Here is a 27,585-nt window from a genome sequence, read left to right as displayed (position 1 = left end):
TTGTTTTAAATCTGTAAAGCTGTAATTTTATCATATCTATGGTAAAGGAGTATTAAAATATTTTCCCTGCGTTTGTTTTTCAGACAAATATAGTCTAGACTTGTATTTCATCAATTTAGTAATCTTCCTTCCATTATAAAATTGTATTATTAATTACATAGCAAATTATTAACTGGTTTTGTAAAGATTTTAATGTAAGTACAGACTTTTTTACTTTGTTTAAAAATTTTAAATCTTTATTTGAAATTTATTTACTGTGGTATAGAAAGTAAAAACTTACAGAATATTTAAAAAAATTATACATGGTTGGTATGATTGATCAATTATTATTATCTGGTGGTTTTTAATTATTAATTGGACAATTTATTTTTAATATAACTTTATTGACAAATGTTATATTCTAAAAAAGTATAAATAAGGGTCCAAAATACATATGTGAGTAGCGAGAACTTTTCAAACATGCAATGTCATGTCACCGAGCCTGTGTACGGGCCACATGCACTCGCAACCAGCTGGTATCACCATGGTCCTCGTCTCCCAGCAATCACTGAAATCACCAGGAAAACTTATAAGTTACAAGCACATATAAAAGTAAATGATATATATGTGCTAGCTAAAATGAATCGCTATTTATATATAAATAGCAATTTTAAGAATCTATGTTTTATTTTTATGTAAGAAATATATATATTTTAGGAGGGAAGTAGGTACAGTCAAATTTTAACCGCTCAACTCACAAGGTAATTATCATTTCATATTATGGTTTAAGACATTTATTTATCTAAAGATTTGTACATAAATCATATAAATCAGAAATTAAAAAAACTATAAACATGCATATTCATACTTGTCTTGATGAGATAAGCTACTGAAAAGATATAAAATTGTCATCTATATAAATATGCTGTTCCATAGTTAACGCAGACAACGAAACTCAAGCTTCGATGAAATTTCACTACTGTTTCAAAACAGTACATCGATAAACTGCAGTTGTATCCTTTTTATAGAGACTTGCAACTTTATATAGAATAGAATAGCCAGAAGTGTCATTCCGAGGAATTTTTTTTTTGATGGGTGAAAATGGAATGGTAACCCCCCCCCCCCCCCCCCGCCTGCGCTAATGGGATACGCTGGCGGAGCACCAGTGAAGGGTGATAGATGAGAATGAAAACAGGCCAGTTAGCCCATCGTGATGAATTTACCAGGAATTAACCATGATAGTTTCCAGGGGGAACAGCGAGGAGGTCGACCTGGTTGGGTATATTGCTAGCAATAGGATTCTCAGTCTCCATTACTAACAATCCCTTTTCCTCCCCTTTCCGAAGTATTGATAAACGGTATTATGGTACTAATAATATATTTTGCTGCTGTTACTTCTATAAAAATTTGCAAAAGTAGAGCTAAAGGGGCATTGGCATATACGGTATCACACATTTATAATATTAGTAGGATTTACAATATTAATGCGATAGTCATAATCCTATTAATATCATAAATACTACTAATAATTTAAATGTAAAGATATTTGAATGTTTGACACACAATCACTTTTAAACGTTAAGTGGATTTGAATGATATTTGTTACACACAAATATTGTATAATATAGTCACGTGGAAAAATCGTCGGAAAACAGCTAGTATCATATGTATATAGAGAAATAATATAAAGATAATAAGCACTACGTGATTAAATTATTTCATATTTTGTAAATTACAATAATGTAGCACACCTGGAATATCGTCTTCTTGTCAAATGAATAGTTTTGTTCCACTGAACACAAGAAAACCCAAGACTGGAACAAATCTGAAAATGAGAAGGAAACAATAAGAATTTTTGGAATAACAATTTAAAAGAAAGAACGTTTTTAATAAATTTTGATTATAAATTTTCTTGGACAGGAATTAACTTTTCGGAAAGAAAGTCTTAATAAGTGAAATGAATAAAAAAATCTAACTTTTAATACTTCTTTTTTTTACAAGAACCTGTAGGTATATTATAAACTATCAATAGCATTACTACATAGATGTGATTTTTATTTCTCTCAAATATCAAACCTTTTGCCCCAAAAACGATTTACCAAACTTTCATTTCTATCCAACCGCAAATTTTTGTTCGGTTTTTACTATAAAAAATCAGTCAAGCGTGAATTGAATACACTCATTTCCGGAAATAAAATGTTAAAGACATTTTCCATAAGGTTTTTGTTTTATTTAGATAAATATATTTAAATATGTTGTACATTTGCCGTTGCTTCAAATATACCCCGAAACATCAAGAGAAATAAAACCAATTATTCAGTGCAAGACCTAAATTAACATAACATAAGAAAATCAAACTATTGTAAACGAGTACATTTTCTTATATGAACACATTATCCCAGTCTAAATTTTTAACAATTTCAATAGAATAAGTTCTGAAAAATTTTGATTAATATGGTACTAAAAATGTATTCAAAAATATATATAAATAGTCATATATAATACAAAGTAAAATCACCTCCTTATTATATTTTTATATGACAAAGGCACTTAATAATTATTATTGTTATTCCATTTAGGAACTCCGTAATCAGGCTGTAACTGTGGCTAGAAACCTGACCACAAAATTAGGTTTTTTTTTATACCGTACTAAGTAGTTATTGTAGTCTATGAACGTCTCCAATGACGGGCATTACGCACGCGTTGCCGACACTGACGAAATCTTTTTACTTTTCTTTCATTCCATAATCTAAGCGTTTCTAGGAGGGAACATCTTTGAAACCACGTTGTACACAACCATCCCGGCTCTAAGGTATAGGGTAAACTCCTATCCCTGTCGGTGGCGAGTTGTACGATTGTAGAAAGTGGCCAAGGATATCATCTTATACAATATTTTTAAAGTTTTTTATAAATTGTCAAGAATTATGGTAGTTAGAAAAATAGTTTTTTTTTTACTGTAATATTGTAATATACTTTTTTAAGCTATAATTATTTTTGATATTTTGCTTCATCGACTTCGGAAAAGGAGGGAATAGTTTTTATATTTTTAGTCATAAATCAAAAACTATACAGCATAAATATAAATAAAAATATACAAATAAAGTCCTTTTATAAGGTATCCTACATGGATTAGTGAGATTTTAAAATTTTTAGATCCTCTTTTGGTCTCCATAGCAAATAAAATAGTAATTTTGTTTTAGTTATTTGTATAAAAAAAAATACTAAGAATAATATGTGAAACAATTCCAAATTTCAAGTCAATAACAATAATGTAATAGTTGCTGTGATATAAGGTTGCGGTAGACGGACGGACGGACAAAGTTGCACAATAAGATTTTCTTTGTACCTTTTTGTTATGAAACCCTAAAAACTACTAAGCCAATGGACGAAAAAAAAACGTCGTCGCTCTCAATGCTGTCCTTGACGTTAAAATTTCTCCAACGTTTAATTCAATAAAATTTTCCAAAATTACTTTAGCAGAAATCTTTTTACCTACTAACGTTGATAACGGCTATTGAGGGGAGAATAATGATCAGTAAAGGACGATAATCCCCATTGTTAACAACATACCTTTCAGGTCAATTTCCACGTGGTTTCCCCTGGAAATCAAGTGATTAATTATTATTGTCAAATTAATTGCGATGGGCCAACGGACTTAACTTGAACCTCACCTATCATCCCTCACTGGTGCTCCACCAGTGTACACGTTTACCGATAGCGCGGGCGGGATTACCAATTCCTTATCGTCAATAAAAAAAAAACCACAGCTATTTCATCTAACGATAGGAACAAATGTGTTCATACCTACTTTTGAAACAACCACATTAAAATTTAGATTCCTCCCGCATTATCTATAAACCGTTTTGTTTATGTTGCATTACAAGAGTAAATATGAAATGAACAGCTGTGCTATTTTGCAAAAATAATTTAATTAGTACCGTAATTTGAGTTTTTATATATTAAAAAAAAACATAAATACTAGGTAGATTGAAAATAATTACATATTTTGGACTTGTAAAAGCAAGAGCCATGTGTTCTTGCCTCCAAAATAAAAAAAAGGCAACGGCATTTTCCAATAGAGCATGCTTACGCAAAGATCAGCGAAGATGACACCACAATAATATAACGTAACCAAACATATCTCATAAAAAACAAGCGATTAAATATAGATATATTTGTATTGCAATATATATGTTGCAAAATATGTAATCAATTACGATCATTCATCATTCATTATATACTACTATAATATTATAAATGCGAAAGTTTGTGTAGATGAATATTTGTCACTGTTGAACGGACTTGAATGAAATTTGGTAGGTGTTTTTTAATGGATGATAATAGAGTGGTAACCCCGCCTGCACTAACGGTATACGCTGGCAAGGCACCAGTGAGGGATGATAGGTGAATAATAAAAAAACAGGTCATCATGATGAATACATCTGGAATTCAACACGATAGTTTCCAGGGGAAACTGTGTGGAGCTCTACCCGACAGGATATATTACTAGTAATGGGACTGGTAACCCGCATTACTAACAATCCCTTTCCCCCCCTACACTGGTAGGTTAGGTCTTAATTAGAACTGTAACAAGCAGTACGGTAGTGCACCTGCGAAGCCGAGCACAGTTGTACTATCTTTTTCTAGAAGCAACTCACGGTATTTTTGATCTTTCCGTAACTTCTTTGTGTATAAGACGAGAAGCTTGAATTTTTAGTAAGCAAGAGGACATACTATAATAAGCTACAGTGTATATTTAATACTTATACCTTATCTAGTACGAATTATCGCTAGTCAAAGTAATTGTGTGACTGACACATTTACCGAGTATCAAAATTCTAAGGTATTTTTAGCAATCTCACAAACTTCAAATGTTAGTTAATCAATAAAGGAAAGAAAAAATGAAAATTACAATGACTTGGCAATTGGAAAACACTATAAATATAAAAGAATAATCGCAATAGTAGATTATTTATTAGGTTATTCTTTTATAGTTATTGTGTCGTGTAATTATATATAAATAAATGAACGAACGCAATATAAACGAATGAATGTAAATTTTAATAAATATAGAAGGAAAGTTTTTTTGTTTTTTTTTTTAACATTCTCGAAATACATATTTTTAAATTTTACAAAAGACTTTTTTTTTATAAATATTATTTTACAAGTGACAAATTACAGGTGCCCCCATTAATTCAATCTAATGTCGTTTAGTTAATTCGATTACGATATGTTATGAAACCATGTCGTTTGTTATAAGGAAAAGTTTTAAATAGCGGATTTCTTGACTAATCAGAATCAATTTCTAGAGTAACCTTATAGGTCAACTTGTTCGTTATTAAAATTCGTATTCACAATCTTGATGGTTTTTTTTATATTAATATTTATAAATATATTATTAATAAAATATATTAATAAATATATAAATATATTAATATGTTCTCGCTTTATGGAAATCAAATCATATTTATTCGCTTGCTACATGGGACAATAAGAAGTTACATATACAAGTAGGTACATAACATGCAGCACCCCGCAAAGGTATGCAAATGTTAAACTGTATTTAGTCTTCACATTATCTTACAATTATTAAGTCCAAACATTTTTCAAAATATGACTTCTACACGTTTATATCTGTAAAGCCTTTGTAATGAAACTTAGTTTAAATGAAAGATAAGCAAAAATATATTATTATGCACTTGGGCTGCTCTCCGTTCACTTTACCTTTAGTTATTTTAGTATTTACGTAGATGTGTAAAAATATAAAAGTATAAATCATTTAAAATAATTTTTTCTCAAACATGCTTGGAAATGTGAGCATTATTTTGACAATCTTCTTCGAGATAAATCAAAATTGCCGTACTGGCCAAGATACATGCGGGCAGCGGCCGGCAAAAGTTGCATGAAAATCCATATCTGTCGTGTTTTGCGGCCAGATAAATTACTATGTAAACTCATATTTGTCCTGTAATTTAAAAATGGAATGACCTTTTACTTCGAAACATGGCTATCAAAGAGGTAACTAATAAAAGGTTTTATTTAAATTTCGAACTGGCTTGCAAATAGAAAGCTGTTTATTGAAAAAAAAAAAAAAAAAACAAAGGAACATTATGGCGCGTGAAAAATTATTATTGTTCGTTATTCGTTATTGAATTTAAAAAGTAAAATTGTGTTTTTGATTTCCGCGCATTGTTTGAGAAAAGTACTATACAAGCCTTGGCCACAACTAGACATTGATGGACTCACGTATGTGTGCCTCGGTTATACCTCGGCCCACATTTGTACGTTCGTCCATCAATGCTTCAGTTGCTGGCCGCTGCAGTAATGTACTATACCTCATTAGAACCACTAAAGTCTTCATTGTTGACGGCACTGCAACGCACTTCCTCATAGTAAGCGGGTCGGTACTCATATTCATTTGTATTTAGTCTTCGAATCTTCCTTTCAAGATGACAAATGGGGTAATGTTTCTGTAGGCATCAATAGAAAAACATTAATTTAGGCATTATTTATGTATATATCTGAGTATCATTTGTTTATATCCGCTGTGTATTCTGAGCTATCGGTTTTTTTAGAGATTATACATAGTAAGAGTAAACAATTACCAGTACGAAATATCTTAAATTTTGGTTCTGGACTTTGTTTCGGCAATATCATCGCAAATTTTATTGCTCTTCGAGTCCAAAATAATAATGCACTACTGAAGCTACCCAGTCACTGTAGTGTGTCATACATGTTTGCACGAGAGCGTACGGATGATGCGTACGCAATACGAGTACAGCTTTTACAATAAAGTTTCGCTGTTGGGTAGAGTGCGTATTAGTTCAAACAGTGTCTTGAAGAAAATTACTGGTAAAATGGACTGTCCTATCCTAAAATATTGGGTTGGATAGGTTATCAATGCAGGAGTGACACAACCGCTCATTTACTAACATAGGTTAAGTAAATTTATAATTAACAAAACGAACCTTATGTTGTCTGACTAAATAAGTACTATTATTATTATTTTAATTATTTATTCATAGGAAAACCAGGGTTACACTACAGCAAATAGATACAGTTTTAGGATAACAAAATAAGCCACTAATAGGTTTTCAGAAGTAGCAACAATATAGATACAAGGCGCTGTACACATAGCTACAAAAATACGAGATAACAAAAAAAAAAGAAGTGAACAAACAAGAGGAATAAAAACAAAAAGAAAAAAAAAAAATTATGATAAGTAAAATACAAATTAAAGATTCAATGTAAATATTTGACCAAAATATGGCCTTTTTATCCATACAATTGTAATTAAAACTGACTATGGATAAAAAATTGCTTACTCAGTTGGTTTCTCACTGATATTATATTTTTTGAAAATCGATCGATATTAAGAGTTCTAGAAAGAGTATTAAAGTTGTTGCTAGCTCGCCAAAGGAACGAATTTTGTCTATAATTCGATGACATTAGTGAGACAAATAGAGTAGAATTATGCCTTCTAGACTTAATTGGTACATTTAGTTTTAATTTTTGTAGTAGTTCAGGGCAATCAACCTCAGCGGAAGCTATCCTCATCAGATATGCAATGTCAGCAATATTTCTGCGCTTTTCGAGTGGGAGAAAGAACATTAAATTATACAATATAATTATAATAAACTGTAGGAGCTGTTATTTTTTATATGTAAAGTAATCATCTAGTACAAATCAAGACTAAAACTTTATTTTGTAATTTAGGTTGCATCGGATCGAGGGCATCTGGTCTTTGAAAGATATGACGATGAAATTACAAGTTACGGGTACATATCACCTTAGTCCTAGGAATAGATAAACGTGTAATGGATAACATAGATTCTACTCGATAATCTGTGATGCCTATTAGTGACGGTCACTACTTTTCACCAGGTGGTTCTTGTTTACCATTTCAAGTTATATAAAATAGAAGAATATCAAGAATTTTTAAAAAGAGTAATTTCATTTTTTTTACTACTAGTATGTGAGCATACATTAAGTATTACGCACATGACATTCATTACCATCTTAATAACATTATCATTAAATGCCAGTCGAAGCTTAACATACTATAAGGGCAATTATTCACGCACACACATACGTAATACGTCGTGAAACGAAAGATTTCTCACGTTTAGTTCAAATGGAAACTTACTGGAGTCATTATTAGTTTCTCTTGCTATCTGTGTCACTCGTAAAAACGTAAACAAATGTAAATATCTAAACAAGTAATATATAAGTATAATTTTTAAGCGATTTAAGAAAGGTTATAATTCGTCTCTTTTTATAAGTATGTCGTTTGATATCTTCTTTAATTCAGAACCAATATTTAGAATTTTTATATGATGAAGGTTATTTCAACACATTCATAATATTTCCATTAAAACATAAGTAATAATCTTTATTTAAATAAATTAGTTTGCAGTTCGTTGCACACAGCTAGAATTCCATTTGTCAAAGAAATTTATGTATAAAATAATTTATATTTGTATGGATACAAATGTTGCTGTGTGGTTTCGGCATAGAATGAGCCACCGCTTCCTTTCTCGTATGTGTTGTAAGAGGTGACTAAGGGAACATGATGTGAGAGGGATGAGAAGCAGCGTTTCTTTTAAAAGATCACCAAAGCCTAATTGCGGTTGCCAACCCGCCTGCCGAGCGTAACAACTACTGGCAAAATCTTACAAATCTTATATTCAGCAGTGGACACGGCTGATATGGTGATGATGATGAATTACTCTAATTATATATATAAATATCTCTTAATAAAGTCAATAATTAGTCATAAGTAGTAGATACAAGTAGACCAGTCTTTCACATTCGAATGTAATCTAACATTCTAATCAACGGGGCTACCATGAATGATAATTATGTGGAACTCCTTATCGAAATTTCGTGCAATTCGTACTATGAAACATTTTCATTCCGAAATCGGACTTGAAGTGGAGGAATAATTACGTTTATTTCGTTATAAATGAAACCATGTAGCATCCGAATGAATGTAATTGTAGCATTGTACAGCAGGATTTTAATTTTAAATTAAACAAAAGCTCAAAAGATAACTTTTTATTTTCGCATGTATGAATTTTGGAGTGAAACGTTAAAAATGTAATTAATAAGTGTTTAAAACTGTTTATTGTTTTGAGATAATATGTCTTTTCTTTGTCTAATTATATGTGTATTTAATTTATTTTTCCTCTCATGTAAATAAATTGCAGTGTCAAATAGATATTTTTTGTTTCTATTATGAAATAGTCTTATGTCACGAATGAAATAGTCACGATTCTAAAGGTTTCTAAAACCTTTACACAAGTAGGTAAATAGTATGAAACATTTTAACAAATAGGCGTTTGTTAATAATCTCCTATATAGGTAGTTATTGTTTATTTTGCAACGAGCATAATACATTTATGAAAACCTATTATATAATCTTAAAGGAAATATTTTTAAAATTAAAATATATTGGTATATATTTGATTCCCTTTTAGGGGTGAAATGGGAGATGAAAATTTGTATAGGAATTGTGAGATTTTTGAAGTTAGAATTAAGAAAGTTTGTTTATAGGTTTTATTATAAACAAAAATTTTGTTTGTAAATTTAATTTCAAGAGTATTTCAATTCGATAATATAATTTAGACAAAATTTATGTATAAATGTGTTAATTTTAAGTTAGGAAGAGAAAGTTTTAAATTTAGTCTTTAAATAAATTGTTTTATTATATTTCAAAATACTGTTCTCGTAAATAGGTAAAGTCTTATTATTATAACAAATGTAATTATTATAAATTTTATTTCATACATTCGCTGCTGAACCAGTAATAAATATGAATACATTACAAGTAATTTAATTCTTGACTCGATTTGAGAAAAATCAATTTCGATTTTATGTGTCGAGTACGTTTACTACGTACATATATGGCAAGTTTGGGATGGGGTAGCGGATGTGAAAAAGAGGGGCGCGGTGTCGAAGATAGCCTCTCACTAAAATGAAGGTTTGCAACATAATCGAACTCCATATGAAAAAGTCACGAGTAAGAGTTCAAATTTCTTACGGATGGAAAAGTATTTTTTACAAGAAATCGAATACCATATGCGAATGAAGCCATGGGCAAAAACTAGTATGAAATAACTGTTTAATAATAAATTTCGTTATTGTTAATTTTGTAGATAAATGTCATTCTGCCTTATTTTCAGTGTTTACTTTTCTATCTTTCACCTTCATAATAAATGAATTTAGATGTTATCTATTTACAGAAATACTGTAGATTAAGAACAGTATTTTAGAATCTATTATTTTTGTTATGACAGGCTCTATTATACATATAACTAATAAAAGAGCATAATTTTATAACATAATAATTAATACCGTAGTATAAAGAACTACTTTTTATACATTAGTTTCACAAAGAGATCTGGACAGGATAACTTATTATAAGTTTGTTAAATTTTATTTATTATTAAAATAGTGCAAAATGAAGTAATTATAATTTTTCACTATTTTGGACATTTTGGCCATAATATTTAATTTTATTTATAGTATTATGAGCATTTTTCACTTTATTTTAATTATCGGTTTTAATTAATATGGGTCGTTCATCAAAAATTTGGTATTTTTTTGGTTCTGACAAAAAGAATGGCTTATACTTTTAATTTTAGGGTAAGATTTGGACAATTTTATGGAAGTATGGCGAGCTTCGTCAAGTTATTGTATATTTATTTTTAACCAATTTCAATTGCATCAGATTAAAATCAACTGACTAAATTTACTTTTATCTTTCTATTATTATTATCTTATTGAAGAAGGAACTTGCCCAAATATGGTATTTTTTTAAAATTGGACTTAATTCTTTATATTGCTGTAACTGAACTCCATTTCGATTAAACTGAACCAAACTTAACCAAACTTGGTTCAACGTGATTCAAGTTTGGTCAAATTTGACTAAACTGGATGGAGATTAATTACTTTATTCGAGATTGGTATAGTTTGGCCAAGTTTGGTTCAATTTGGCCAAGTTTGATCATGTCGAGCCAAGTTTGGTCTAGTTTGGCTAAGTTTGATCTAGTTTGATCAAAATATAATTTAGTTAGTGAAGCAAAGAAATATAGTTAGTGAAGTCAATTAAAAAATAATGTACTTTTTAAATCCGCGTTATAAAATTATTCAGAAATATATACGATATTCATATAGAAAATCTAAAGATAGAAGTTAATTAGAAGTTGGTTAAAAATAAATGTGACAACTTTTGCAATCAAACTAACATGATAATCGAATTCTATGGGTCAGAATTCTATCTATAAGTTTATAAGCATATGACAAAAGTTCTTACATAATTTTTCATTCTTGAACGTACTTACTTATTTCAGATAGGATCCATAGAGGTTCCTATCCCAAATAAGTAAATTCGAAGGAATTTCATGGTCGTTTTACATTATTTATTTTAGTTGTGTTTCGGTAACGAAGTTCGGATTGACTGTTTCATGGTAGCTCCACTGATATGTAGGTTTCGTTGAGCGACTACGTCATTCTGCAACTTAATACTCACCAAACCAATTTATATTTATAACATTTTGCGTGCGTTTACGGTCAATATGCCCCCATATAAAGTAATATTTCATAACAAAAGAACAGTCTACAGGCGAACCGAAAATAAAGCATGAATGTGATGCTGACTATACTACCACAATACAATTTTGAATGTACATCAATGTTAATGACAAACACTACCATCTTATTCATGTATCCGTTTTGAATTATTTAATTATGTTGACAAATGCGTATGTATACTTTTGAGTATAAATGGGTAGGTAGTTATGACTTATCTATAAAAAATAATTAATACACCCTTACCTGAGCACCTAACTGTCTTAACTCCCGTTCCCTCGATGCTTGTAATGATTCTGTATATTCCGGTAAAATCTGTAGGTAAAAAGAATCAAATATATTTCAGTACTTTTTTATTTATATTTGTTTGCATGTCACAGAGTACAAAATAGTTACTACACTATAAAATATATCATACATCTTAATTATCAATAGAGACAAATATATATTTCTATAATATTTAATACTTGATAACATAATATTCTCAAAATTCTAACATATTCTTGATGACAGGCAGGCGGTTATTTTTAAACCCAAAAGCCAAAATCTTGTATAATATGAATAAAAACATATTACGCTGACTTCAAATAATTGGGATATGAAAAGGAATATGATAATGATGATAACGTAGTATTTGTTTTTTTTTTCTATATATAATATCAATTTAATTATAGATATTTTATTTCCTCTTATTAAATTAAATTTTATATAATTTTTTTTGTATAATTAGGTATGTTTTAGTTATTGTAATAGTTATAGTATATATACAATGTTGCATTGAAGAAAATTAAATAGCTTGTATTCTAAGATGCTTAAAAATACGTAAAATGTGTGTAATAAATTAAATTTATAACAATAATATATTTTTTAATGTTTAACTTTAATTATTTTATAACTTGCTAAGTAATTTTACCTTGTTCGGTATTTTAATATATTTATATTGGAATTATTATTTATTGGAGACTTAATTAACTATAGAGATTTTTTAATTGTAATATCTTTATTGAAGATACTTTACATTAGCACAATAAAAAGATTTATTATACGTATACAATGCGGACTTATCCCATAGAGGGATCTCATTATTATTTCAAAGAAATAAACTTCACTGTCAATTTAATAAACAATTCATGATATTTATTACTTAAAATATATGTTTTGTATTGATATTTAATTGTTAGGCACTTTACCTATATTACCATGGCTGATTAGGCGTTACTTCTTTGTTTTAGTATATATAGGTATCAGGGATATTAGGTGAATTAGTTAATTATCTATTGTTGTTATTAAATTACACAAGACAAATTATATTTACTTTTTTGATAATATAAATATTATAGTCTCATTGTTTGAATATATATCTGTATATTCGTAGAATTTTCCTATAATTTACTTGGTTTTAAGTTTTTTTACTATAAGTCTTACTGTGTGAATCGTGTATATTATTTTATATGTATACTGTTATCTTCCTTTTGTATATTTCTTCCAATATCTAACAACATTATTTATTTGACATACGATTATTTCTACAATAGATCTTCACAACACATTATCTGTGTGTGGTTTTTTTGTGCGTCCTTAATCCGAGTATTTGTAATATTTGTGATTGTACAGTCTATTCGGAATGCAATTTCAGCTGAGAAGAATGATAAAAAAATTTGTTGTTTTTTCAACAACAGATATTACAATTATAAATGTGTCAATACAGACTAACAAATAGTACAAGAGTTATTTCAATTATTAGTAAAATCAAAATCATTATAGTAAATGCTATATTGAATTATATTGAGATAGATGTCAGACTTAATTCGTGATATAGAACATATATATTCCATGTATGGGCATTTAAAACCACGCAGGTTTATTTTAAGAATCTTAAGTAATCATTTAGAATGCAACCAATATCGATGAATATGATAATAATGATATATTCTAGAGATGAAATTCAATGGAAATTATAATGATATGTTACTTGTATAACCTACGGAAGGTCAAATTGAACAAATATTTAGTTTTAGATTTAGGTACGTCTACAGACAAGAAAGAAAATAATATAAGAAATTAATATTTATATAGCTTGAATTGAAATACCTCAGACGGTTCTTCGCAGTCAATTTCCTCAGAGAGTCGTTGCCTTGCCGTCAGCGCTTGATGCCTGTTTCTCTCCAATCGTCCAAGAACAGAATTCAGAACTTTGTCGGGATTGGGAATTCGTAACACATGTTCTATGAAGTCCCGAGCTGTTTCCTCACTGGACCCAGGCGGAGACGACGCGAAACACAGCGAGATGCACAATGCCTGATTCATACATTGTTCAGTTAATATTATAATTATTTAGGTTAACGCAATTTTTAGAATACCGTATCCAAAGTCAAAGCGGAACTTTTATGATTTGATAATTGATATTTTGTCAGACTATCTGGCGTTAAGTCTGTCTGAATATCACAGTGACATTTTAGGTTACCATAACTTTTGCAATTTATCTAAATAACTATTTAACCCTACATAGTAATTTAGTATAGCAATCCAGGTGAATTTAAGTTTCTTATCTTATTCTCTCATAAATATACGAGGTCTGTCCGGAAAGTTCGTATAAAAGTGTTCTGGAATGCGAGAAAGAGGAGTGGGGAGGCCAGGTAAGCGCAGGACCCCTTCCTTATGTCCCTAACAATGCTTCAGTTCTGGTCTGACCGCCGTGCGGTGCGAACTGGCTTGTCACGCCATCTGTGAAGTTACCTCTTAACGAAACCCCGTCGGCATGGAGCCCGCTTCCGTTGAAGAGCAGCGCGTCGTAATCAAGTTTCTCTCGAAACTCGGCAAGAATGGCCGTGAAATTTTTGCCGATCTCAGAACAGTTTATGGGGATGATGCTGTGAAGGAACCAACCGTCCACAAGTGGCTAAAAAGATTCAGAGAGGGCCGAGAAAGCGTTCAAGATGACCCACGTTCAGGACGTCCTTCCACTTCACATTCCGACGAAAACGTGGAAAGAATTCGAACTTGTGTTAATGGGGACCGTCGTTTAACGGTCAGACAGGTGGCTGAAGAGCTTAATTTGGGCAAAACCGTGGTCCACGAAATTCTAAGAAACGAACTTCAAATGAAAAAAAATTGCGCCAAGATCGTTCCGTGAGTTTTTGAGTAAAAATTCCATTACGGTGACCGAACACCCCCCTATTCGCCGGATTTGGCCCCGTGTGACTTCTTCTTGTTCCCAAAAACCAAATTGGTACTTCGGGGGCGGCATTTGGGGGACATAAATGAGATAAAAAAAGCTACGACGGGGCAGCTGAGAAACCTACAACCAGAGGACTTTCAAGGAGCCTTCTCACAGTGGAAACGGCGTTGGCACAAGTGCATTATGTCACAGGGGGAGTACTTTGAAGGGGATAAAATTGATTTACCTGAATAATTGTAAAATAAAATTTTTAAAAAACTTTTATACGTACTTTCCGGACAAACCTCGTATACATACGCATAATTATAAGTCAAGTGCAGAAAACAATAATATTTTTCATTTATAACTTTAAAAATTGCAATTATTATTGTCGAATAAAGGACAATGGTGATTGTATGACAAGAATTGTTTATTAGGTAAACATTTAAAAATATTACGACAATAATATTATGATATTATTCTATTTTAATGTTTATCAAACACAAGGCATGCTGTAAATAAATAAATATGTACATGAAATATATTAGTATTTTATCTAAATACCCAATGACGAAATAATTTTAATTCTAATGCAGAACGTTAGTTAAAGAACGGAAGAATATCATATTTTAATTAATCTTTCAATATCAGTTTTTATATGACATCGTCTGCGTTATTTATGTAAAAGTACCTTGTATCTATCTTCCTCATAAACACTACGTGAGAGTTACATTTCATGACGGTCGGTTTGAGTCGTTAACGTGTCAATAGATAAGAAACATACAAACTCAATAGTAAAGTAACTCATACATAATACCCAGAGTAGTACAAACACACGTATACACCTTCAAGAATATAATTGTATCTACATATGTAGATATCGCTGTGTGGTCCTGGCCGCCGTGTGGTCCCGACTTAGAATAGGGTACCTCCTCCTTTCCGTGCGTGTTGTAAGAGGCGACTAAGGAAGGACAAGGGATGGGCAGCAGCGTCCCTCTTAAAACATCGCTAAGGCCTAACTGCGGTTGCTAATCCGTCTGCCAAGCGTGGCAACTATTGGCAGTCCCCTCTACCTCCAAAAGGGAGGCTTTATATTCAGCAGTAGACAGTGGAAGGCTGATATGATGATGATGTATAATGCGGGGATTAAACTCATGACCATCAAAAATTGAGATAGTACATTTAATGGCTGCACAAATAATTTCAAAACACTAATGGCGTTTCTGTTTTAATACGTACGCTTAGTTATTGGAAATGGCATAAAAACACTTAATCGATTTTGAAAATTCTTTCAGTTATCGTAAGTTACATTCCCAATGTGTAAAATGAGCTGTATTCTATTTTAGGTATTTCTACTATAATTGCAACTATTTACTCCTGCATATTTGGAGCGGCCCGCTGGTACGTAATAATTCTACAGTAGATTAATTAAAATATTGGGAAAATAAGGCAGAAAAATAAAAATGCTACAAGCCTGAAACTTGGTACAGTTATCTATTGAGTAACAATGATTTTGTAAAACAGAGTACATCTCTGTACTATGAGTAAAAGGGGGTTTAGAGTTTTAAAAATAAAAACTCTGTTGTTATTAAATTATTTTATAATCATACAACGTGTTAAAAAACATTAAAAAGGAAAGTTGTATGTGAAATAATTCTGCGCATTTTGGTATATTTTTATACATCATATCTTCATCATATCAGCCTTTAACTGTCCACTGCTGAACATAAGCCTGCCTCTTGGGAGTTTTGCCAATAGTTTGGCCACCGCAGTTAGGCTTTGGATTAGATGTTTTAAGAGGGACGCTGCTGTCTTTACCATAAGCTCCCTTAGTCGCCTCTTATGACACTCACGGGAAAGGAAGAGATGGCCCATTCTATGCCGGGACCGATAGACTAAAAGATAGACTAAAAAGACGAACATATTCTATATTTAGAGATATCTTCATTTCTGTAGTATAAAAGAAAACTTTGTAGTATAAAAGAAAATATGATTTTTCTTTTCCAGTCAAGTCAATGTTTCACCTGCATTTTATATAGTGCAGCTTAAATGTAGCGTAAGAATATTTTATCTTGAAATTATCATATCTTAGTGAATTTTTCACCGAAGAATCTTTCACAGAAGTAGAAACAAATACTAAAATATACAAAATTATTTCAGATATATTGTTTTTAAATATTTTTTAAATTATTTAGTAGTTTTTATGCAATTATATACAAAAAAAATATTTTCTTTTTTTTTGCAACTTCTAATGGTAATAAATATCCTAATAACCAGTGGTCGCCCAGTAGTCTAAATTCGACCATAATCTAAATTATAAGTTTGAAGATTATTAAGATTCTATTGTCAAAGACTATATACTATATACATATAATTTGTTTGAGATTCAGTATGACTATAGGCAAATAATATTAAAGACAAACAATATTAATCTATTATCAATTTGACCGATTTTAAGAATTAACAAAAGAGTATATATGCGTGTGTATATCTAATACATGGTAGTGTGAATAATGTTCTCTTTTTATTGATTGAATGTATTTTTTATACATAACTTAAAAACATTATTTGCTAATATCTTTTTTAATTATGCATAAAAATACAGAATGCTTTCTGCACTCCTTTTCTATATAAACTATACCTATTATCGAAATTTCATACTCCTCCGTCCGCACAATTTTCGTAAATATACAACAATAACTTACAAAGGGTTATAAAGTTTTTGCTTTATGTATTAATATATAGATAATATCCTTTTGACTCAATTTTACAAGGCGGTCTCTTTTTGTTTACAAAAAAAAGATCTTAATCTAATGAATAACTATGCCATGTATGATAAAATTGTAGCAATATTTTTTATTTTTATGTTATTTGTTCTGTGATATAGATACTAGGATTTAGTGTGATTCACCTTGGCATGAGCATCCACCAAATGGAGTGAGCTCAAATATATTGCAGGAAATTAGTAGATGCAGGTAGCTCGGGACCGACCCCTATGGCAGTCTATGTGGGAGGTATTCAGCAGCAGCATACATAACGGCAGCATATTTTTTAGTGTATTACACTAGTTATACGTTTCTTTGCCAATGCTGAACTGACTTACATTATTTTTTTATATTTTATATAAATTTATATTACCTTTTATAAAAATAATGTAAGTCAGTTTTTGTAACGACATTGTCGCGTTATCAGGATGTGTTCATGGACTGGAATAATAAGTAGCCTATATCCATCTCTATACCATGTAGTACGTGTATACCACATTTCTTAATTATTGGGTAAAATGTTGAAGCATTATGAGGTAACAAACAAACTTACTATCACACTTATAATATTAGTAAGGATTCCCATAGGGTTTACAGCTATATTGGTCTTAATTAATTGTTCCAATTTAATTTGTAGTTATTTTGCGAAGAAAAAAATTAATATATTCTAATTTAATGCAGTTGGCATTCATAATTTTTTTTTATTTGTTTGCTTAATAAATTTATTACTTGTTATTTTTTTAGTTTATGTCCTGTATATATATTATCTTAGTTTAAATCCTACTTTAGATATGCTAGGAATAAAACGAGCAAAACTCAATTGATGTTAACGAACTGTGATTGGCAATGCTTGCGGTCGCATCTGTGCCCCGTGAGTACACTCATTCACGTTAGTTGCAACAATAACCAGCTGGTATACACACTTCCTTGTATGAAAAAAAAAATTGTAAACAAATTGAATGGTAAAAAGTGGTTTAGTAATAATAAAAAAAAGTGGTTCACTAATTGAGATGTCGTCAAATTTGACCGACCTGATACCATTCGTCATGAAGGGGTAAGTAATATTTTATTTTATAACGTTGACGAAATTTGAATATATGATTATAATGATTCTTATTTAGTTTAAAATATAGACTATAATAATTTAACCGTTTAAATCTATATACAACGTTGTCATTCGCTAGATAAATAATAATAATTTTTCATAAGTTTCTTTGAAATTTATGTTGATGTAAAGATTTTAACTGACTGACTAATCAACACAGAACCGAAACTGCTGAGTTTTTCAATGTTTATACTGCATAGATGTTCATTTGAAAAATTATTTGTATAAAGTTAGTAGAGTAACACTAAAATAGATTACAGAAATAATAAACTTTAGAATTTAGCAATATCATATTATCCATTTGGACGAGCTCAAATTAATATCTGAAGATCATAATAAATACAGATTAATATAATACTATATTAATAAATAAATCAAAATTAAATTTTACTAAATATAAAAATAAAAATAAATCGCGGAATGTAAGCATAATTTCAGAACGGGTGCACCTATTTAGCTAATTCTTTTTTTGCATTTACATATAATTATCTGGATAAAATTTATATGAAAAAAAAGAAGTTTAGAAAATTTGTATGGAAAACTGAAAAAAATTGAGGTTAAAATTTCCAAAAAAAATTGAGTATGTGAGACAGACGATATCAATCAATCAATTATTTATTTGCATAAACATAGGTATTTAGTTACCTGATACTGCACAAAAAAATATGTTTATTTAGTGCAATCATGTTTAATAATTAAATATATAAATATATTTATTTATTAAAAGTACATATAATTATTACAGTTAAACAATCATCATCTTCCTGCCTTTATCACAATTATTATTTGGGGTCGGCGTAATATGTTTTTATCCATATTACAAAGAGATTTAGCTTTTAGTTTCACGACCGGTCGCCTGCCTGACGTCAACCCTCTATGGTAAATAATAATAAGTAATTACTATAATAAAAAAAATGCGTAAAAAAATGACGAGAAAGAAATACAATGCGAAAATTAGTAATATAAATATAACATACATATATATTAATATGAATAGATACCTGAAATACACTATACTTAAAAAAATATAAATATATATACTAGTATAAACACATACATACATATCTGTCATGCCTGTCTCCCATTAAGGTAGGCAGAAAGAAAAGTATAAATTTTAAAATAAATTTGCCGTTATTGAGCATAAAAATATTATAAAATCCCTCACTAAAACTTTAAATCCAATATTAAATTCAATTTAATTTAAGACAACTTTAACAATTAAACATTTACTGTAAAAATTAAACAATTAAATAATTATACTCGTAGTCACGGAAAGTTAAAAAAATATTTATCGAGTATAATAAAAATTCATAAAATAGAAATTACATTCAATCTTCAATTCATGTCAAGGAATAAAAATTATAATAAGATAATACCAGTATAAAAGTAATGACAATAATACCGGAACATATCAGTTATGTAGTAGTTTACGTTAGGTTTCAAATCTCTTTCCAATAATAGGGACATCTTAAAAAATATTAACAGAATTCAAAAACAAGGGAAAGTGCAGTTTCATTTTCATCATTCGTGCAAAACCGGCGTGCTGGCAATTAGTTAATAATAAATATTTTATATCTATCTTTATGCCAAGTCTCTTGCAGTGTAGGCACAGAAAACCGAGTGCGAAAGACCTTTACATACGAGTACATCTCTTGAATCTTGTACCTTCATAACTCGTCTCATACATGACTTATCTGATCATAATGGATTAGTTTAGGTCTTTACAATATATCTATCTATATACACACATAAAAAAGTCTAAGCAACACATACAAATTTCAATTTTACAATGTGTTTTCGCATTAAATCCTTAGTATTTTCTTATTTATATTATTTTTTAATGATTTTTTATAACATATTAATTATAGCATAACAATTGGTTTTTTTATTTATTTTTTAATTATCTTAATTAACAATAATTACGAGTAAGTACTGTATGTACGTAGTACAAAGTAAGGTGCCTAATCAACTAAACTTGAACTAAAATTAAATGGTTGTACAAAAATTGTATAAATTAATACAAAGTGTGGCCTCCTCTCTTATGAAGAACTTGCTAGCACCGATTATTCATAGAATCGATGAGACTGTTAATGTTATCCTGCGGCAATTGCTCCCAATGAAATTTTAGTAAGTCCATCAGTTGTTATGTGGTTGTCACTCCATCCAAGTTCTTTAAAACACGTCTCTGGAGCATGTCCCATGCATGCTCGATGGGCACCTAATTGGTCGTCGTGCTCGTAGGCCATACTCACGCAGTCAATTTCGCACACTTTGGCAGCTTACAACAACATCACTTGAATTTTGTAGCCTTAAACCTATCTCTCGGGCGGTTAACATCGGCTGGCATCTTGCAGTCAGTTGTATGTATCAATCTTGCCGTGTGGTTGTACACCTTCCTCGACCTGGGTGCTGTTCAGCAGGATCTCTCGTGTTAGTGTAACTCTGACGAGGACGGCAAATAACGCTTCTGTTGACACCAGAATACCGAGATACCTGAGATTAACTTTTTCCCGCTTGCAACATCCCTACAGCTCTTTGCATTTCATTTGTGTTCAAATGACGTCGCTCCATGACGTAAAAAATGTCTCAAAATCCAAATTAGTTCAAAACTTTTTTTCAAATTATTGTTTATATCATAAAATTGATACAGAATATTAAATTTTAATAAACAAAGAAAACGCTTTAAAATTCGGACAAATGCATTTGCTTTAGAATTTGTGAAAAAAAAACAAATGATTCTCGATTTTTTTTACAACCAGCCAATATGTCCTCTAGATAAAAAAAAGCTTACATAGGTATTACCTATTTAGTAAGAAATAATATAATAATTGATTAATAATTTGAAATAGTATGTGTTGCTTAGACTTTTTTGATGTGTATATTTTAAGTAAAACCACTCACGCTGACGATAACTTCTCCTACGTATATAGGTGAAATTTTCTTAAATTTAATTTTGAGGTATGTTATTTTAATACCTATTGCTAATTATTTTGAACGTGGAATTTCAATCGTGTTGAACTTATACGAATGTTTACTAAATAGATGGACAATGATTTGTAAGGTACTTTTTAACACACATACGAACAAAAGTATCTATAAAGTATATAGAACAATATTAAACACATAGATATACCGTTTCATATGTGTTATTTTCGTCGCGTCCATATCCTGTGAGATCAACACCTCGCCACGTCATAATGTAAGCGACAATCTGAATTGCCTCCTTAATTATGTTTATTTCGATATTGTATACGTTCTTAGTATGTAGTTCATAGGTTTCATTTGTAAATAAAACCGGTCAGGTATGTATTGCACTCATACCCTGAAGGTTCTGTACGACACATACGTATATATATATATATATATATATATGACATAAAATGACCCTTATTGCATTTATTATACGAAATATATCTATTTAGTAGGTAGGTACCTTACTAATTATTATTACTGATACCATAATTCGTATTTTTTTGGGCTGTAATTGCGGTTAAAAACTGGACCGCATAACCCCAAGTTAGTTTTAGAAGGTTTTTATAATTTCTCAAAAAACGGCACTAATAAGAAACTTGTGTTTTATTTTTCCTGTATTTTTTACAGTATATACCTTTATATACAGTAATTATTTTATATTTTTTCGCTTTAGAAACTTCAGAGATAAACTCCCCATTTATCGTTAAAGTTTCTATGGTATTATTTTTGCATTTTCGATTTAACTAAAAAATCTTTACAAAATAAAAATAAATTAATATCAATTTTAAAGTGTACAATTGAAACTCTTTCATACGATATCCGATGTGAACTAGTAGGTAAATTTGAAATTTTGAGTATCTATTTTTGTCTCCCTTAAAAAGTCAGTAAAAATATTTATTTGATTATTTTCAATAGAGTAAGTGCTGGTTAATGATTGATATGCAAAATTATGCTAAATTTAAAAATCGCACCATAAGAGTCCCTTTGTACCCTTTTGGTATGGGACCCTAAAAAAAGACGAAAAGTAGTCTTTCCCTAACAGACTCACTTTCACATTTGTGGTATTTATAAGGATTATAAAGGTTTACTCTAACAACAAACGATTAACAACACATTTTAAACTAGGCTATATTAGATATTAAAAGAAATTAAATATTGTAAGAGTATCCTTAAACGATGGAAAGTGAAAAATTAAGATTGAAAAACAATTATACCTACAGTAGTTATAATTGACTCAAACCTATCGCATTGGCTGCAACTCTAGTTATATTCTCAAGTGATGTATTACGTTATTTAAAGAAGTATTTGGAGAAACAAATTATGGTATATACTAAGGTACGTGCCACATAGCCGTAATCCAATACATCAAAACATGGCTTGTGTTTTGGTGTTAGTGTTAAGAATAGACTGTGCGTGTGCTTTTTGTCGAAAACATTACAGAACTGCGAATGTTTAATGTACTTTAAGTGTTAAGTTTCATTTATTATTAAGCACCTTATGTGCAATTCGCCCATTTGTATCAACGTTTTATAAAATAATAAACATTAGAAAAGCTTTTTATCTACCTAATAAACATAGTAGATTATTAGTATTAAATAGGAAAGCTACTCTAATTAGCTATAGTTAAGTTCGGAATATACAATAGAACTAGACGCAAACAATAATTTAAAATTCGAACCGACTTCAATTACGGCATAACAAGTTATTTTTATTTAAAAACTATCCTACTGGATGGATTTTGATAAAAAAAAATTATGGAACCAATCTTTAAGTATATCTTTTTAGATAAAAAAAAAGAATATTCCAAATTGATTTATAACTGACGCAGTTACTAACAAAAAATACACCCGATTTAAGAACCTCCTTCTTTTTGAAGTCGGTTGAAAAAAGTTATGTCTTTGTACGAATGTTCTCACAAAATGAGTTACATTATTACTAAATTTGATTGCCACATACATCGAAACTTTACAAAATATCTTTAATTGAGTTTGAGCCTTCTTGTCAATCATTGTCCATTCATAGAATCGGACTCTTGTAACTGTTACTTTCATTTAATAAATTGTTGACACGAATTACTAATGTGTCGGTTTATATAATTTATCGCTTCCATTCAGCATTTAATAATTAATATAAAGAAAAACTTAGTGCTTTTTTGGAAAGATAATTTAAAACTACATATAAATTAATATTTACCTTATAAATATGAATGTGAGTTTTTTTTTTGTTATTTCTTAACGACTTGACCAATTCTCATAAAGTTAATTTATACGCACTAATATGATGGAAAAGAAAATAGGTTTGTTATTTATTTTGTGATTTATTATCCATCTTATTAGTACGTCCCGGGCAATTAGTATATTATCTTGTTCACGCGGTTGCAGTAGTGAGTAAAAGTTTGTATGTTTGTAAGTGGGTAAAAGAACTATTTGAAAGATATTCGTATCGTTATCCAAAAACATAAAATTTACTTTAAGTTTTATCAAATACTAACTGTTGTCCGCGGTTTAGTTCGCATATAAGAATAAAGGATAAATAGTTGTATGGAAGCTTGTGACTTTCAAAGTAAGAAGTATATTACGGCGTTTGTATGTTTCTTTGTACACTTTTGTATATATTTTTTATCATCATTAATCCACTAATGTTTTATTTAAAGTGTTTTTTTTTTTTTTAAAGAAAACACTAGTGTTTTATTTAAAGAAAACATATTACTTCCATCTGCAAAGGGAATGATTATGACACATTTTGTATTTCATTATTTGCACCTATATACTATATTTAAAAACAAAAATAATATGTTACATCTGTTTTTAGTTGAGGGGTGCTTGTTTTAGAAAACTTTGAAATACATATATATAAATCCAACAAAAAAATACAAATAGTAATTTCGAGTAAGTCAGACCATTTTTTTCGTCATTTTTCGTTATTTATATATTATTAAATTTCATCTTTCTTATTTAAAAAATGTTAAATTTTTCGCTTAAAATTTTAATTCCTATTTTATATACGTATATAAAATAGGAATTATATACGTATACTGCATGTCTCTTGTTGAAGTTGAATTTCCAAAAACGAGGAAATACGTATACTAATATTAATTTATTTTTACTGAGAAACTTTTAAATCCATAACGCATTTATTTATTTCTAACCGGAAGTTTGTTTACAAAATTGCATACTTATAACATAGAAAAAGATGGGTTTATACAAACGTTCATACTTTTACCCTTTTAGGAACGGAATTCCTAAAAATCCTTCTTTAGTGGATGTATTAACTATAAAATGCATCATTTGCTATATATTATAATAATCTATTTGCTTTATTTATATAAATAAGTCGCAAATTGCACATCGAACGTAATAGCAATTGAAATACACCATATTAAAATAATTACACAGAAATCGAGGAGGGATGGAAGTAAGAAGAAAACAACGGAAGACTTTCAATATGGAACCAGTTCCTGAAAAGAATAACTTTGCAGGTTGCTTTGTTGATAACAGGTGAGTATAAAGATTCTAGTACAATCCAGAATATCTGAATCAAGTATCTTCAAACACATGAGTGACTTTACCTTAGGAGATATGTTAAATAATTTATCAAATTTGATTTACATGTTCAATTAAATAATAAATTTCATGTAATAAATTACTAGTTCATCCTAAAATCATCACATTGACATATTCTGTTAATGACATATTCTGAGGAAAATGAAAGCTAAATTACATTTAAAGCAATTAGTCAGAAACCTTTTTAATGTTACATTTCCGACTTTATCTTTCAATAGAAAAGTACTACTATAGTTTATTTATTCAAAGGAACACCAACAGCATATTGCATTATAACACATATAACAAACATTATATATAATAAAATATTAATGCACATGTCTATTAAAGGTATTCTATATTATCTGCATTGTAGTATCGAAGAATATATTTCAAGTGGGGAGGGGGCGAGGGAGGGGGCTGGTCCCTAAAAAAAGCGCGTATGTATATAATTTCAGATATGTTACTGCAAAGTTTAACTCGCTTCAAGGGGTAGGACCAAACAATTCTGGAATGGACATGACTCACCCGACCTCGCTTAAATACGTCTACGTTCTCTAATCGGAATCACAGTCTAGTAATAGCATTTATGGACTTTTATTTGTTATGATTCTTATATGAGCATGCCAATTAACATACATGAATAATAGTATCTAGAAATTAAGAAATTTCGATATTTACAAAAATTATAATGCAGCGAAACGCATTCAAAATCTTTTTATAATAATTATGCTATCAAGGATTTTTAAACGTCAAAGAAAAAATAATAATATTATTTTGTCAAATAGTCAAAATCATTCATCACATATGCAAATGAGTCTTATGTTCAATTCATTTTTCTCGTATATATTTTCGTTGATTTTACCAAAATATACACCATTGGGTTTGGATATAAATATTATGGTAAGTACCTATTTGTGTTTATTTTTCTGGCAATATTATTAGACATGTCAATATTTTTGTCCTTGTACCTACCAATAATCATTATTAATTTAAATATAATAATGAAAAATATCTTTGGAAATGTCAGTAATGCCACTAGCACATGGACAAGGTTCTAAAGTGTTTACATACGTGCACGTGACATAAGAGAAGGCATAATTAAGCTTCGTATATATAAATAAATTGTGTATAAATCAATAATCATAATTAAATATTATAGCAAATTTGCATATAAAATAGATTATTTATTTATTATTATTGATTCAATGTGACTTACCTTAAGAATAAGATATCTTATGAACATTCTGGAGCCTGGAATAACTGTTCCCCAAATATATTACTATCTAAAAACAGACCAATCTGGCACGTCTGTTTTTGTGAATGATACTCTAAGTGGGAAAAACTCCTTTTATATTGCAACTTATCTCAATCCGTTACAATTATTGTTAATATTCTAATAGAACTGTACAAGTTAATCTCTTTCATTTGTATATTATGGAATGTCTTTTTGGTTAAAATATTATTTACTTAAATTTTGTATTACGATATATTTGAATAAAAATTATAAATGTCTATTGTAATAGGATTGGAATTCTAGATAAAATACATGATTACATTGTTATTACATATAATAGATAACTGATTAAAACTTAAAATGCTTAATGAATTGTTTTTGGAAACACGCCCCACCTTTTGTTTTTGAATTCTAATTTTGATAATCAGTTGTCAGTTTAGAGACGCTTATGACAGAACGAGTGATACGTATGCGTTACGTTTTGTGTTGAAAGGATTTATATATATTTTATAATAGAAGATAATGGAATATGAATCCCGCCTGCGCTAGTAAGAAAAAATAGGAGAAAGTTGGTGAGTTATGAAAGCAGGAATGCTTTTATCATCTTCATAACTTTATTGCCACAAAGTCATGAAGAATTAATAACGTTGATTTTCAGAGAATTCGCATGGAGGTCGACTTGATAGAGTATATTTCTAGTAATGGGGTCGCTAGTCCTAATTCTGATATTAATTTTTTTCCTAAAATATGTATATCTAAAGTTAAATATTATTTTGTTAGGTTCTCACTTAAGAAATAAAATTGACTAAGAAAAATATCTATTATTTTGCACCATATAACGCATAGAGAGGGGATAGTTTGATAAGGACTATGGAACTATAAATATGGAACAGTTGGCCGCCACTAGTAAATTATTGTATAAGCTTGTATGTACTGAAAAGGTATGGTACTAAAAAAGTAATTAAAAAGGTTATAAATAGATAAAATTAGGACTTAAGAGGCATTCCATGGTAATATCTTATATTTGAGTTTTATGGAGAATTATTACATCATACATATTCCCTATGTATTTAGTTGGTAACTGTAGGTACTTAAGAAAAGTTATTTCACTAACGTATTCATAGCTATATAACATATATACGAGTACATGCGGAATAAATGATAAATCAGCAGGTCTACCATTAAATGAAATTCCGAAATTTCGGACTCAATTTTGTGTTTTTGTTTATACCAAA

At 29.6% G+C, this 27,585-nt stretch overlaps 2 protein-coding genes across 2 annotated transcripts in view; one reads left to right on the top strand and one right to left on the bottom strand.

Annotated features, from left to right (window-relative positions):
• Positions 1 to 368: 368 nt before the first annotated feature.
• LOC128201040 (uncharacterized) lies at positions 369 to 26,422 on the bottom strand. The gene is made up of 6 exons (XM_052896514.1): positions 26,333 to 26,422; positions 13,663 to 13,869; positions 11,818 to 11,886; positions 6,315 to 6,449; positions 1,731 to 1,804; positions 369 to 547 (listed from the first exon to the last, which is right to left on the bottom strand). The coding sequence occupies exons 1-6, from the start codon at positions 26,357 to 26,359 to the stop codon at positions 454 to 456; spliced, it is 606 nt and encodes a 201-aa protein (XP_052752474.1). The 5' UTR covers positions 26,360 to 26,422; the 3' UTR covers positions 369 to 453.
• Positions 18,401 to 27,585, top strand: part of LOC113517482 (serine/threonine-protein kinase OSR1-like) — a 34,538-nt gene continuing 25,353 nt past the window's right edge. Inside the window, exons 1-2 of the mRNA XM_031911425.2 lie at positions 18,401 to 18,547; positions 24,967 to 25,068. Coding sequence (XP_031767285.1) covers positions 18,453 to 18,547; positions 24,967 to 25,068 — 197 coding nt within the window. The 5' untranslated portion in view covers positions 18,401 to 18,452. The remainder of the gene's footprint in view (positions 18,548 to 24,966; positions 25,069 to 27,585) is intronic.

Source organism: Galleria mellonella, unplaced genomic scaffold (assembly GCF_026898425.1).
Source record: "Galleria mellonella isolate WM207_F2 unplaced genomic scaffold, CSIRO_AGI_GalMel_v1 utg33, whole genome shotgun sequence".
Lineage (NCBI taxonomy): Eukaryota > Metazoa > Arthropoda > Insecta > Lepidoptera > Pyralidae > Galleria > Galleria mellonella.
Note: the sequence above shows the minus strand (reverse complement) of the source record. Positions and strands in the feature narration are given on the sequence as shown.

Coding starts and splice junctions, on each gene's coding strand:
- LOC128201040 (XM_052896514.1), bottom strand. CDS start 26,359: ATGTTCATAAGATATCTTATTCTTAAG. Junction 6,450..11,817: donor TAAGACAGTTAGGTGCTCAG/GTAAGGGTGTAT, acceptor TGATGCCTACAG/AAACATTACCCCATTTGTCA. Junction 548..1,730: donor ACAAGAAGACGATATTCCAG/GTGTGCTACATT, acceptor TGGTGATTTCAG/TGATTGCTGGGAGACGAGGA.